Genomic DNA, 12,471 nt, shown 5'->3' with positions numbered 1-12,471 from the left:
TGGCATCCAAGAGCTCAGTAGTAATAGCAATCATTGCTCCTCCAAAGCTCTCCTAAATCCCTCGAGATTATAGGATTCAGAGCAGCAACTCATCTACCTAGAGAATCCCAGATATACTCAATAGGAATACGGTCAGGAGACCTTCTGCTGGCCAATCCATACACACGTTAGTCTGTTCTTGAAGATACTGGTTGCCAAGATGCACTCAATGAGGAAAAGCATTGTCTCATAGGATAAACGTCTCTCCTATATTATCTGCATACGGAAGAACACAGAGGTCCAGGACCTCATCTCTGTAAGTTGCAGCATTCATGTTGAAATTTTTTTCACTTGGTTATACTATAAATTAAAGATGCCAAGATATTATATTTTTTGTTTCATCCTTTGTCCAAGTGTAAGCAAACAAAGTTTACAAGTCAGGTAACTTCATGACTGGAATACTTCTATACAGAGGCTGACTCCACATCAATTGCTTTAGAATCCCATAATGCAATGCACATATCCTTACAGACATGTATAATTATTATTATTATTACATAACACCTCCAGGGAATCCACCTACTCTACAACTCTCTGTCTCCAACACCCCACCAACTGCAACTACATTCATCATCTATACTAATGCCATCTACTGCCGACCACTAACCAGACTGACTATGCATAATGCTATTCATTATGTGAAGGGCCACTACCCAGACCAGCTTTGACTTTTATTGAGGTCTCATCAGTGAGAGCCAAACCCAGAAGTGATACCAAGGAAAAGTAATGCAGAAGTCATATTTCCTGTTGGAAGTTTTCTTCTACTTGGTTAGACTAAAATAAATTTAGTATAATCCTTTATCCAAGTGTAAGCAAATAAAGTTTGAGCCTGAAATAACTTCAGGACTGAGGCAACTCGTGGTAAAGATGGACCAAGCCCTCATCACTACTTGTCTTAGTATCTCCCATAATACAAAGCACATCTCCTTGCAGGCATGTATAATTATATGCATTAAGGGAAGGGCTACTACCCAGACTGGTTTCGACCTTTATTGAGGTTTCGTCAGTGGGAGCCAGATCCAGAGGTGGTGATACTAAGTGGAAGCAATGGAGAAGACATATTTACCTATACGAGTTGCCAAAAGGTGTCTCACCTTATTATTAAATTACTCTGGATTTAGAGAAAGATGTTGGAAGTTTTTCCCCACTTGGTTAGAATATAATAAATTTAGTTTGATCCTTTATCCAAGTGTATATAGTCTAATGTAGATAGTCTAACCAAGTGGGAAAAAACTTCCACCATCTCTCTCTTAATCCAGAGTAATTTAATAATAAGGTGACACACCTTTTGGCAACTCGTATAAGTAAATATGACTTCTCCATTGCTTCCACCTTAGTATCACCACGTCTGGGTATGGCTCTCACTGACGAGACCTCAATAAAGGTCGAAACCAGTCTGGGTAGTGGCCTTTCCCTTAATGCATAGCATTATACATGTCTGCAAGGAGATATGCTTTGCATTATGGGAAATACTAAGACAAGGAGTGATGAGAGGCTTGTTCCACCTTTACCACAAGTTGCCTCAGTCCGGAAGATACTTCAGGCACAAACTTTGTTTGCTTACACTTGAATAAAGGATTAACTAAATTTATTATGGTCATATTTCCATATACAAGTAGTCAAAAGGTGTAACACCTTATTATGAAAATACTCTGGATTAGAGATAGATGTTCAAAGATATTTTTCATTTATTATTATTATTATTATTATTATTCAGGCCTCCAAGGAGTCAAAAGACTCATCGAGGGAGGTCCTTTCTAAGACATAAAGTCTGTCAAGACTCATCGAGGGGAGGTCCCCCCCCCTGAGAAACACAAAGTTTATCATACCACTCTTTAAACTCACTGACCGTTCTCGCTCCCACCACTCCATCAGGCAATGCATTCCACGGCTCAACCACCTTTCACACAAAGAAACCACTCCTTACCCTCTTGCTCACAGTTTCCTTTCGTAACTTCCAGGGATGGCCTCTTGTCATCACTCCTTCCCGCTGATCAACGAAGCGAAAGAACTCCCCAGTGTCAACCCTGTAACCACCTCTCAACAGTTTAAAAGTCTCAATCATATCACCTCTCCTTCTTCTATCCACCAAACTCTGCATTCTCTCAGCCGATCCTCATAACTATCCTTGTACAGTCCTGAAACCATCTTTGTCATCCGTCTTTGTATCCTTTCCACAGTTAATTTATCCCCTTCAAATCCTGGGGACCAAATCTCAGAACAATAGTCCAAGTGTGGTCTGATCAGAGACTTATACAACGGAATGATAACCCTCTTATCTCTGCAGGTCAGTGTCCTTCTCATAATAGCAGCAATCCTCTGTGTTACCTTCACCACCTTCGCAATATGTCCCCTAAACTTCAGGTTTCTATCAATCATCAACCCCAGATCTCTTGTCTCCGTTACTTCCTCCAGTACAACTCCTCCCATAGAGTATGCAGCATCCCATCGATGTTTCCCAAACCTCAAGACCTTACATTTTGCTGCATTAAACTGACACCCCCATTCATTTGCCCATCTATATAGCTTATTTAAATCCTCTTGCAGGGCTACCACATCTGCACTATTACTAATAATCCTTCCCAGCTTCGCATCATCCGCAAACAACTGAATATCCCCCTGCAATCCACTGGCTATGTCATTGATATAAAGGTTAAACAATATAGGTCCTAGAACTGAGCCCTGTGGGACCCCACTTGTAACCCTCTGCCTCCTGGAAACTGCTCCACCATATACAACTCTCTGATACCTATCAGACAGCCAATCCTGAATCCAGTTGACCAATCTGACATCCAGACCCATGTGCTGCAACTTAAATATCAGCTTATCATGTGGCACCCTGTCAAATGCCTTCGCCAAGTCTAAGAAAATTGCAGTATATGCCTTTCCCTCATCTAATGCTCTTGTAACTTTATTATAAAAGGCTAGCATATTGCTAAAACAAGAGCGTCCTTTCACAAATCCATGTTGATTCTCACAGATAACATTACCCTCATCTGCCCAATGCTGTACACGGTCCCTCACTACTTTTTCCAAGATCTTAACAACTACTGATGACACACAGACTGGCCTATAATTAGACACTTCCAGTCTGTTACCACCCTTATGCAATGGCACTATCTTACCTTCCTTCCATTCCCTGGGCACCTTTGCCAAAGCCAGACTTTCATTGAAAAGCCACGTTAAAGGTATTGTCAATTCCCTAGCACATTCTCTCAAAACTCGTGGCGAAATACCATCCAGTCCCACAGCTTTACTGACATCCAGAGTACTCAGTATCTGAAACACACTCTCCTCCTGTACCTCCAGACCTCGTACCAGTCCTATCCCTCTAGCATTAAAATTGACTCCTCTAGGATGAAATACTCCAATAAAGTGTTCATTGAACAATTCCACTATGTCCTCTGCATCAGTCACTCTATTCCCATTTTTATCCCACAATATCATTCCTCCACAGTCATTTCTCCTCCTACTGGCCACATAGCTAAAAAATTCCCTAGGATTTTCTTTGGATCTTAGGGCCAATCTCCTCTCATATTCCAGTTTCGCTTTCCTTACCACACGAGTCACTCTTCTGGCCTGTGTCTTATATTCCTCATGCATCTCTTCACCTGTCTCCTTATATCTCTTCCATAATCTCTTTTTCGCATGCAATTCCTGTTTAATATTGTTTGTCATCCACTTTACTCCAAATTGCGCCCTCTTCTTCACTCGTGGTATACAACTTACCATTGCTGATAACAAATATTCTTTCACAATTTCCCACGCACTGGTGATATCCCGGCCTTCCAATTCCTCCCTCGATGAAACTTCCCCAAGTTGACATCTTAGACTATTATAATCACCTGCCTTATAATTCCACATAAGTTCCCGTCTCTTTGATACTCCTGCATGTCTATTCATTTTCCAAGTCAACACCATATGGTCACTCTCTCCAACTGGTGGGAGAGACGTCAACTCAGTTATTATCAACTCTTCTGATGCTATAACCAAATCCAAAATTTTTGAACCTCTCGTTCCCTCTGTTACATGTTGCCTAAGACATTTGTCCCTCAAGAATTCTAGAAAATCCATTCCCCTATTGTTACATGCATCTTCCTCTCTCCAATTTATACTACTGAAGTTAAAATCTCCCATAACAATCATTCTTCTTGCACTTGCCAAACTTAGCTGTCTAAACATCTCCTGGTCCCCATCCGCTGTGCTCCTGGGTCTGTAGCAACACCCCACTAAATATCCTGTCTTGCCTACCTCTACCTCACACCATACGCTCTCAAAATCATTTGTCTCACTTCCTTCCAAATTCTCCACTCTTAGAGGACATAGGTCATCACTTATCATAAGCAGCACCCCTCTACCACGCTTTCCCCTCCTATCCTGGCGAAAAATGCTATACCCAGCGACAAGTGTAAGCAAACAAAGTTTGCACGTGAAGTAACTTCACAACTGGGATACGTGTTTATGGTATAACAAGTGAAAAAAAGAATTCAACATCTATCTCTAATCCAGAGTATTTTAGTAATAAGGTGTGACACCTTTTGACTACTTGTATATGGAAATATGACTTCTGGGTTTAGCTCCCATGAATGAGAGCTCAATAAAGGTCAAAAACAGTCTAAGTAGTGGCCCTTCCAATAAATACACAGCATTATACATGTCCGTAAGGATATGTGCATTGCATTGCATTATGGCAATTGATGTGAGGTCATTGGCCTCTATATATAAGTATTCCAGTTGTGAAGTTACTCAAAGTGCAAACTTTGTTTGCTCATACTTGGAAAAAAGGATGAAACCAAGAATATCATTTCATGGCATCTTTAATTTATAATTTGCAGCATTCATGGTTCCACTAGGAACCATGAATGCTGCAACTTATAGAGATATAATGCATCCATCCAACAAGACGCCTTTCCCAAACATCATATTACCTCTACCATAATAGTCCCTTTCATAGATATTAGAGGGTTGATAATGCATCCCTGATTCTCTCCTGATCAGAGCATGCCTGGTATCTCTTGTGGTGCAAGTCAGGACTAGTCTGTAAACAATACTTATATAAACAATTCTTATAGTGGTGGTAGTGTGATGGTTTGGGGGGCATCTCACAGGGTGGACAAACTGACCTGTATGTGCCTTCTAATGGAATTACAAATGCTACAATTTATAGAGATAAGGTCCAGGACCACTATGTTCATCTGTATACAGATAATATAGGAGAGACATTTATTCTATGAAACAATAATGCTTATCCTCATCAAATGAAGCTCCTGCTCACCAGAACCCTGAAGAACTTGAGAGAGTTTCACAGGTGCAATGGTTGTTATCAATTGAGCTCCTTGACACTATTATAAACAGTATGAAACATTGTTATGCATGCTGTGAGGGTGACCACATTCTTTACTGAGGAACTTTGGCAATCGCATTTTGACCATTACCATCATATATCAATTTGATATACCAAATTAAACTATTAATTTACAGTTTTTTTGAGTGTTTCTTTTGCATCTCATATTATTACTGTTATTATTGAGGCCTCCATGGAGTCAAAAGATTCACTGTGGGAGGTCCTTCCTAGGAAACAAAGTCTATCATACTACTCCTTAAACTCATTGACTGTTCTTGCTCTCACCACTCTATCAGGCAATGCATTCCACGATTCAACCACTTTCCATGCAAAGAAACCACTTCTCACCCTCTTGCTCACAGCTTCCTTTTGCAACTTCCAGGGATGCCCCTTGTCACTGCTCCTTCCTGCTGTTCCACCAAGTGAAAGAACTCTCCAGTGTCAACTCTGTAACTACCTCTCAAGAGGAAAAGTTTCAATCATATCACCTCTCCTTCTTCTATCTACCAAACTCTGCATATAATAAATTTAGTTTCATCCTTTATCCAAGTGTGAGCAAACAAAGTTTGCACCTGAAAATATCTTCAGGACTGGGGTAAGGTAGTACAACACTGGGCAACTAATAGCCAAAGGTGGACCACGCTAACATAACTCCTATCTCAATATCTCCCATGATGCAAAACACATCTCATTTGCAGATATGTATAATGTTATGCATTAAGGGAAGGGCCACTACCTAGACTAGTTTCGACCTTTATTGGGGTCTCTTCAGTGGGAGCCAGGCCCAGAAGTGGAGATACCAGACAGAAGCAATGGCATCTTTACCTATAGGAGTTGCCCAAAGGTGTACCACCTTTTTATTAAATTACTCTGGATTTAGAGAATACAAGTTTCCCAGTGTTGTACTACCTTACCCAAGTCCTGAAGATATTTTCAGGTGCAAACTTTGTTTGCTCACACTTGGATAAAGGATTAAACTAAATTTATTATAGTCTAACCAAGTAAAAAATAAACTTTCAACAAACTCTGCAGCCGATCCTCATAACTAACATTGTACAGTCCTGAAACCATCTTTGTTATCCGCCTTTGTAGCCTTTCCACAGTTAATTTATCCCCTTCAAATCCTGGGGACCAAATTTGAGAACAACAGTCTAAGAGTTGTCTGATCAGGGTCTTATACAATGGAATGATAACTTTTATCTCTACAGGACAGCATCCTTCTTAATATTGCAGCAATCCTCTGGGTTACCTTCACCACCTTTACAATAAGTTCCCTGAATTTCAGTTTTCTATCAACCACCAACCCCAGATCTCGTCTCACCTACTTCCTCCAGTACAGCTCCTCCAACCAAATATGCAGTCTTCCATCGATGTATCCCAAACTTCAAGACTTTACATTTTGCTGCATTAAACTGACACCTCCACTCATTCACCCATCTGTCTAATTTATTCAAATCCTCTTGCTGGGCTGTTGCATCTGCACTATTACTAATAACCCTTCCCAGCTTCATATCATCAGCAAACAACTGAATATCCCCTTGCCATCCATTGATGTCCCAGTACTGAGCCCTGTGGGATCCCCCACTTGTAACCTTCTGCCTCCTTGATACTGCCCCACCAAAGGTCACTGTTTTTCACTGAAGTGCATAAAAATTCACTATATGGTTAAGAATTATCAAGATTTATCTCTTTGTTCCATAATTAATGGAAACCAGAGTATTTGCTTCAGCATGTTTGCTTGTTTGTTTATTATTATTATTATTTGACACTTCCAGGGAGTCCAAAGACTCATCGAGGGAGAGTGTGCCAACAGCATTGAACAATTGATCCCCTTCCAACTACTAACCGTGCTCAAACTTGTTTAACTTTTTGCTTGAGCTATTAGTAGCAGAGGCTCTACCAATCGACCAACCTTTGCTGGTGATTATAGTTGTCTATTTTGTTAAAAATTAAAAGAAGTTACTCTTGTATCATTTTTTTTGTCATTTATACATATGGTATATAGCTAAAGTAAAAACCAGAAATTTGAAAGTTTCAAAAATTGACCAGAGTATATGAGAATACAATCCTCAGCATCAGATTTGCCTTAGTTTGCTTTGTATAAAAGCAGAGCCTCAGTAACTCAGCTGGTATAAGTGGGCAATTTGGTTGGAATGTTTGGTTGGGTTTGAATTCTGTCTATGATGAGAGGAACCTTTATCAGGTATTTCCAATCAAATGGTAAGTTAGTGAGTCTCATATGGAGGTGGGGAATTTTTCATCTCTCAAAACAGGCAAACCAGCCCCACAAACACATATCTACAGCCATAGGATACCAACTGTAAGATGGAAAAGATTAGAGCCTCAAAGGTAATTAGGGATTTTACTGGATTAATATAGAGGGAATCATATATAGAATGGATGGTAAGAATGAGAGACCATCCCAGGAAGTTCTGTAATGGTGAAGTAAAAAATGGTATGGGTGTATATATATATATATATATATTTTATACAAAAGAGTAAAAGAGTTCACAGTTCAATACAATACACACATTGCTATAATAATAAATCACTATTCTAATTTTCTTGCCCACATTTCATTGCGTGATGCTTTTTCTTAGATTTTCATCATTACTTTTGCCAACTTTGGCATTCATAATTATGAGGCTTGGACTCCCTGGAGGTGTCAAATAATAATAATAATAATATAGGTAAAACTGAAGAGTACAGTAATAAACCTGAAATTTCAAAATTTTGACATCACGAGATTTCTTGTCTTTTATTTATAACAGATCAACTAAAGAAAATTATGGCTCAACAGTACATTTTGAATTATTTCATGTCGAAAATCGGACTATTTCCCTTCCAATTCTCTTTTCGTTAACATGGGAATCTACGGAAGACAGCAGCGGACATATCGCTGCGTGAGCGCCCACTTCATTCGCAACCGTTATGACATCACCGGAAGGAGCTTTATGGCTGTAAGCACAAAACGAGAAGCGAATACGCTTCTTATTTCTACGTTATTTGTGTTATGGTGGTTCAGTTCCTGTATGAATATATGTACATACAGTTTCTCTGTGGATAAACAAACGTCCAGTTTTGAACTGGCGTCATTATTCGATGAACGAGGCGTTGACCTTGCGTAACTACCATTTCCTGTCCCTTCCAGCGACGTCACATCTGGTTGCGAATGGAGATGAGGTGCCCGCTCACGCAGTGATTAGAGCCTTAGCAGTGTGTCCGCTGCTGTCTCTCGTAGATTCCCATGTTAACGAAAAGAGAAAAGGGGAAATAGTCCATTTTTTGAAATGGAATAATTCAATGTGTACTTAGCCGTAATTTTCTTGGTTAGCGCTGGTGAAATGAAGAGTAGAGATACACCTTCTCTTCGTTTTACCACAGTATCATACAATTTTGGGATGCGTTGGTATGCAAATTTTGAAATTTCAGGTGTATTACTCTACTCTTCAGTTATATCGATGGGGATTCTGTTGAATTTATAAAACACGTTGAACTTCAGTCAAATGACACTTTACATTTAGCGGTTAATTGTTTAGTCCACGAGAAAATTTCAAGTCCCACTGTACATCACGGTTTTTTGTAGAAATAACTCCTGTATACGTATGCAGAATAGAATTACTCTTCAAGAATTTTATTCCATAAAAAAGGATCAAACAACTATTGTAAAATTAGGATTACTGATTTATATATATATATATTCTTACCCAGTGCCTTCTGCTATTAATTCTGATGCTCCTAAGTAACATGATTCTGCTCAAGGTATATTACCACTTTCTGTTTCGACAAACAGATTTTAAGAGTATAAATGGTGTATATATACCGACCGCTTCATGAAGCTGCTGCGTACTTTGACCCAGTTATATGCAGTCTTGATAAACGTGGTTTTATTAGTGAAACAGGGATTTTTCACTTCTAGATAGTAGTATTTGTTTTTTCATCATCCAATTTCATTGATAGCAGTGTTCAAAGATAGGGCGGATTTCCGGAATATGTACAGTTATTTTTAATAATTTACGCTTATAGAGTTTAGAAAAGTTTGTGCGAAATACGTCTTAAGTCGAAAAAGATTCTCAAAATTTTAGGAAAGATTTTATGTATATAGGACACAAGACTTATAGCACATTAGTGCCGTGAGTAGGCAAGAGAAATAGAAAAAAGGAGGAATCTCTTCACATTTTGTTTGACAGCTGAGGGTTGTAATCTCTGGGGAAGGAAGCGTTAGGGAGACTGTACCAAAGGATAGAAGTAGATGGAATAAAGAACAGGCAATGAAGTTGGTTCGGTGAGTTTTAAGACTGACTGTAAAAGGGTGTCGATTAATAGTATCTCTTGTTTTAATAATTTTGGAGGAGAGTGGAGGAATAATAGTGACCAATTCAGATCACTGTCCATGAAAGTATCTGCAGAAGAGGCAGAGGCTGAATGTCTATGAGAGAGGGATCATTAATTAGCCGGATTGAACTCTCGGGATAGAAACGAGCAATGTAAGAGAGGATTTTGGTGCACCATCCCAAATATTCCATGGGAGCAATATTCCATGGGTGGGTGGATTTGGGCCTTATATATAGGTAGGAGCTACAAAGATGAGAAGTAATGTCTTGTGCAAAAAACTACACAGAGTTTTTTGGTAGCTGCAGAAGTTATAATTGAAATATGGTTGTGCCAGAAAAGATTGGAGGTGCAGATCAGTCTGAGTAGAGAAATTTGATCATGTTTGGATATCTCAGTATTACTGAAGGTAAGGGGAAGGGATGCGAGAGATCAGACAGGACTGAGTGTTGGTGGCACTGAAGTTTACAAGATTGTCCTAGGCCCCACTGGGATATAGCTAAGAGATCTGAGTTCAGGTTACAGGTCATGGTAGACCTTGAGCACTACATGGTTTCTCCAATGAAAAGGAGAAATGGGGTGTACTGTCATTGGCAAAGCTTTGAAGCAATTGGAAGTCTCAATGAGCAGATCATTTATATACAAGGAAGAGAGTGAGTGAAAGAATAAAACAATGGGGTACTCCTGTGTTTGTGGGAAAATCTGAGGAGAATAAGCCTTCCACACGACACAGTGAGCGACCAGTGAGAAAGTTGGCGATCCAGTTCCAGAGTGAAGAAGGCAGCCATAGGATGGTAGTTTAAGTAAGCCCCTGTGTCAAACCCAATCAAATTCCTTTGAAATGAAATGAATCCATGGGAAGGAGGAATAAAAGCCACAGAGGTCCTCTCAGTTGGCACCCTTGGTGCTAAAGGAAACGAGACTGCAATCTGATGAGTGAAGGTTGTTCTGTGACAAAAGAGACTTGTATGAGTTTGGAGTCTGAGTTACCGAGAGGAGAACCAACAATTACAGTATACCAAAAAGAGCTGTTTGTTAGGAAGAGGTCAAGTGGGTTGTCAAATTGGAAGCAGCTGGCTGGTATTCTGGTAGGAAGATTGATGATCTGAGATAGTCATTGCTGATGGCGCCTCAGCATCCCTATCTGCTTGGTTGGTGAAACTGGAGAAGAGAACACAATATAAGTTGTGGAGACTGAATGTGCAGTCTCTGACATGGAATGTCGATTCTGATGAATACACACACGAGCCATCCTTGTGGCAGAAAAGGCTATGTAATGTGTAGTTTGAGCAATTTAGGTGGCTGTTGAGTCTGCCAATTAGGGTTCTGATAGGAACAGTACTTCTGGTTTAGATGACTATCGGTGGTGGTGGTGCACATCGTTTATATTGCTGTTTACACCAGGGATGTTTGTGAAGTGGATGCAGAAATTTTTGCTTGCTAAGAATTAATTTCGTTTGGTTGCATTTTTTAATTTTTTTTGTGGGTGAATTTTTTATGAGTTTTTTAAACTATTTTTTGTGGGAGAATTTTTGAGATCCACAGTAAAATCGCATTTCTTTGACTTGTGCTTTGTTGTATTTTGAGAGAGAGAAAGAGGAAATGGAGCATGCAGTGAGAGGTCAAAGGCTGTCAAACCGCTCACACAGAGGGAACTCGGCCCCCTGTCCATACATGGCCTGGACTGCCCCCCCCCCGTAGCTGCAGTATTTGGTCTCCCTCCAGTGACGAACTGGAAAAATACGTGGTTACAGAATTTGACACTGACTCATTGGGAAGCCTCCAACTTCGTTTCTAACTGGTTTGGTCCCGTGTACTATCCAGCGACTGAATTGTTTTTCTGCTGTACCTTCGAATGGGGGTCCTGGCCCCTACAACGAGATTGGTATATCACTGAGGTTGTCACTCTCACTATATGTGAGAATTGATTTATAGTAAGGTAAATAAGTAAAGAGTAATTCACTATAAATAACTATAGAATCACACGAGTGCCACAGTAAAAATTAATTCTTTATGCAGTTATTTAAATCGTATTACGTATTGCAAGACACCTGTCAACAGATAATAACAATGAGTAATTTGAATAAGAAACAGTCGAGCATGAATTACATTGAAATCCCTCTATGTATGCAGTCACTTGTTAAAGGATTAAAAACTATTGGGCTGATAATTAATATTAAAATTAGATATTAAAAAACACTTGTGATTAGAAATTAATTTAACACAGATCAGTAGATTTATTTGTATAATCGTTCATGTTTGTATATTGATCCATGTAACAGCTTGGTGTTTTCCATTGTATCCCGTAGCTAGTTTTCAATTCCATATTTTACCAGGCCAGATTTATGAGACTTGATAAGCCGGATGTGGTCCTGATGTTCAGAAATACCTTTATTGACAAATCTTCCTTTTTGTCCGCAGTTTTACAACCGTTCAGAGATGCATTTGATATATATCCGTTTAATAATCCAAGAAGTCCACTGTACTCTTATGGTATAGCAATACGGTGGGCTTATTGTCTGCGTTGCTGTAGGAAAAACGGATCTATTAGAGTTGTTTGCTTTATAATTTCCAGTAATGGATGGATGGTGGAGTGACATATTATGGATATAGAGACCTGTAAAAGTTGATTTTTCACTAATACATTTTGGACCCTTCCTGTTGCGTGTATGTGTGTCTATGTGTATGTTTGTTGCGAGGCTAATATCTTTATCTTTAAAGATTTTGCTTAAATTTGTCATTGCTCTCTTTACGAG

At 39.4% G+C, this 12,471-nt stretch overlaps 1 protein-coding gene across 1 annotated transcript in view; it reads right to left on the bottom strand.

Moving 5' to 3' along the window:
- Window positions 1–9,245, bottom strand: part of LOC150092357 (2,4-dienoyl-CoA reductase [(3E)-enoyl-CoA-producing], mitochondrial-like) — a 102,346-nt gene extending 93,101 nt beyond the window's left edge. The window contains exon 1 of the mRNA XM_090414880.1: window positions 9,091–9,245. Within this exon, the coding sequence (XP_090271006.1) occupies window positions 9,091–9,132 (42 nt within the window). The 5' untranslated portion in view covers window positions 9,133–9,245. The remainder of the gene's footprint in view (window positions 1–9,090) is intronic.
- Window positions 9,246–12,471: the final 3,226 nt, after the last annotated feature.

Source organism: Typopeltis vanoorti, chromosome 26 (assembly GCF_054136105.1).
Source record: "Typopeltis vanoorti isolate ZY-2024b chromosome 26, IOZ_Tvanoo_1.0, whole genome shotgun sequence".
NCBI classification, from domain to species: Eukaryota; Metazoa; Arthropoda; class Arachnida; order Uropygi; family Thelyphonidae; genus Typopeltis; species Typopeltis vanoorti.
Note: the sequence above shows the minus strand (reverse complement) of the source record. Positions and strands in the feature narration are given on the sequence as shown.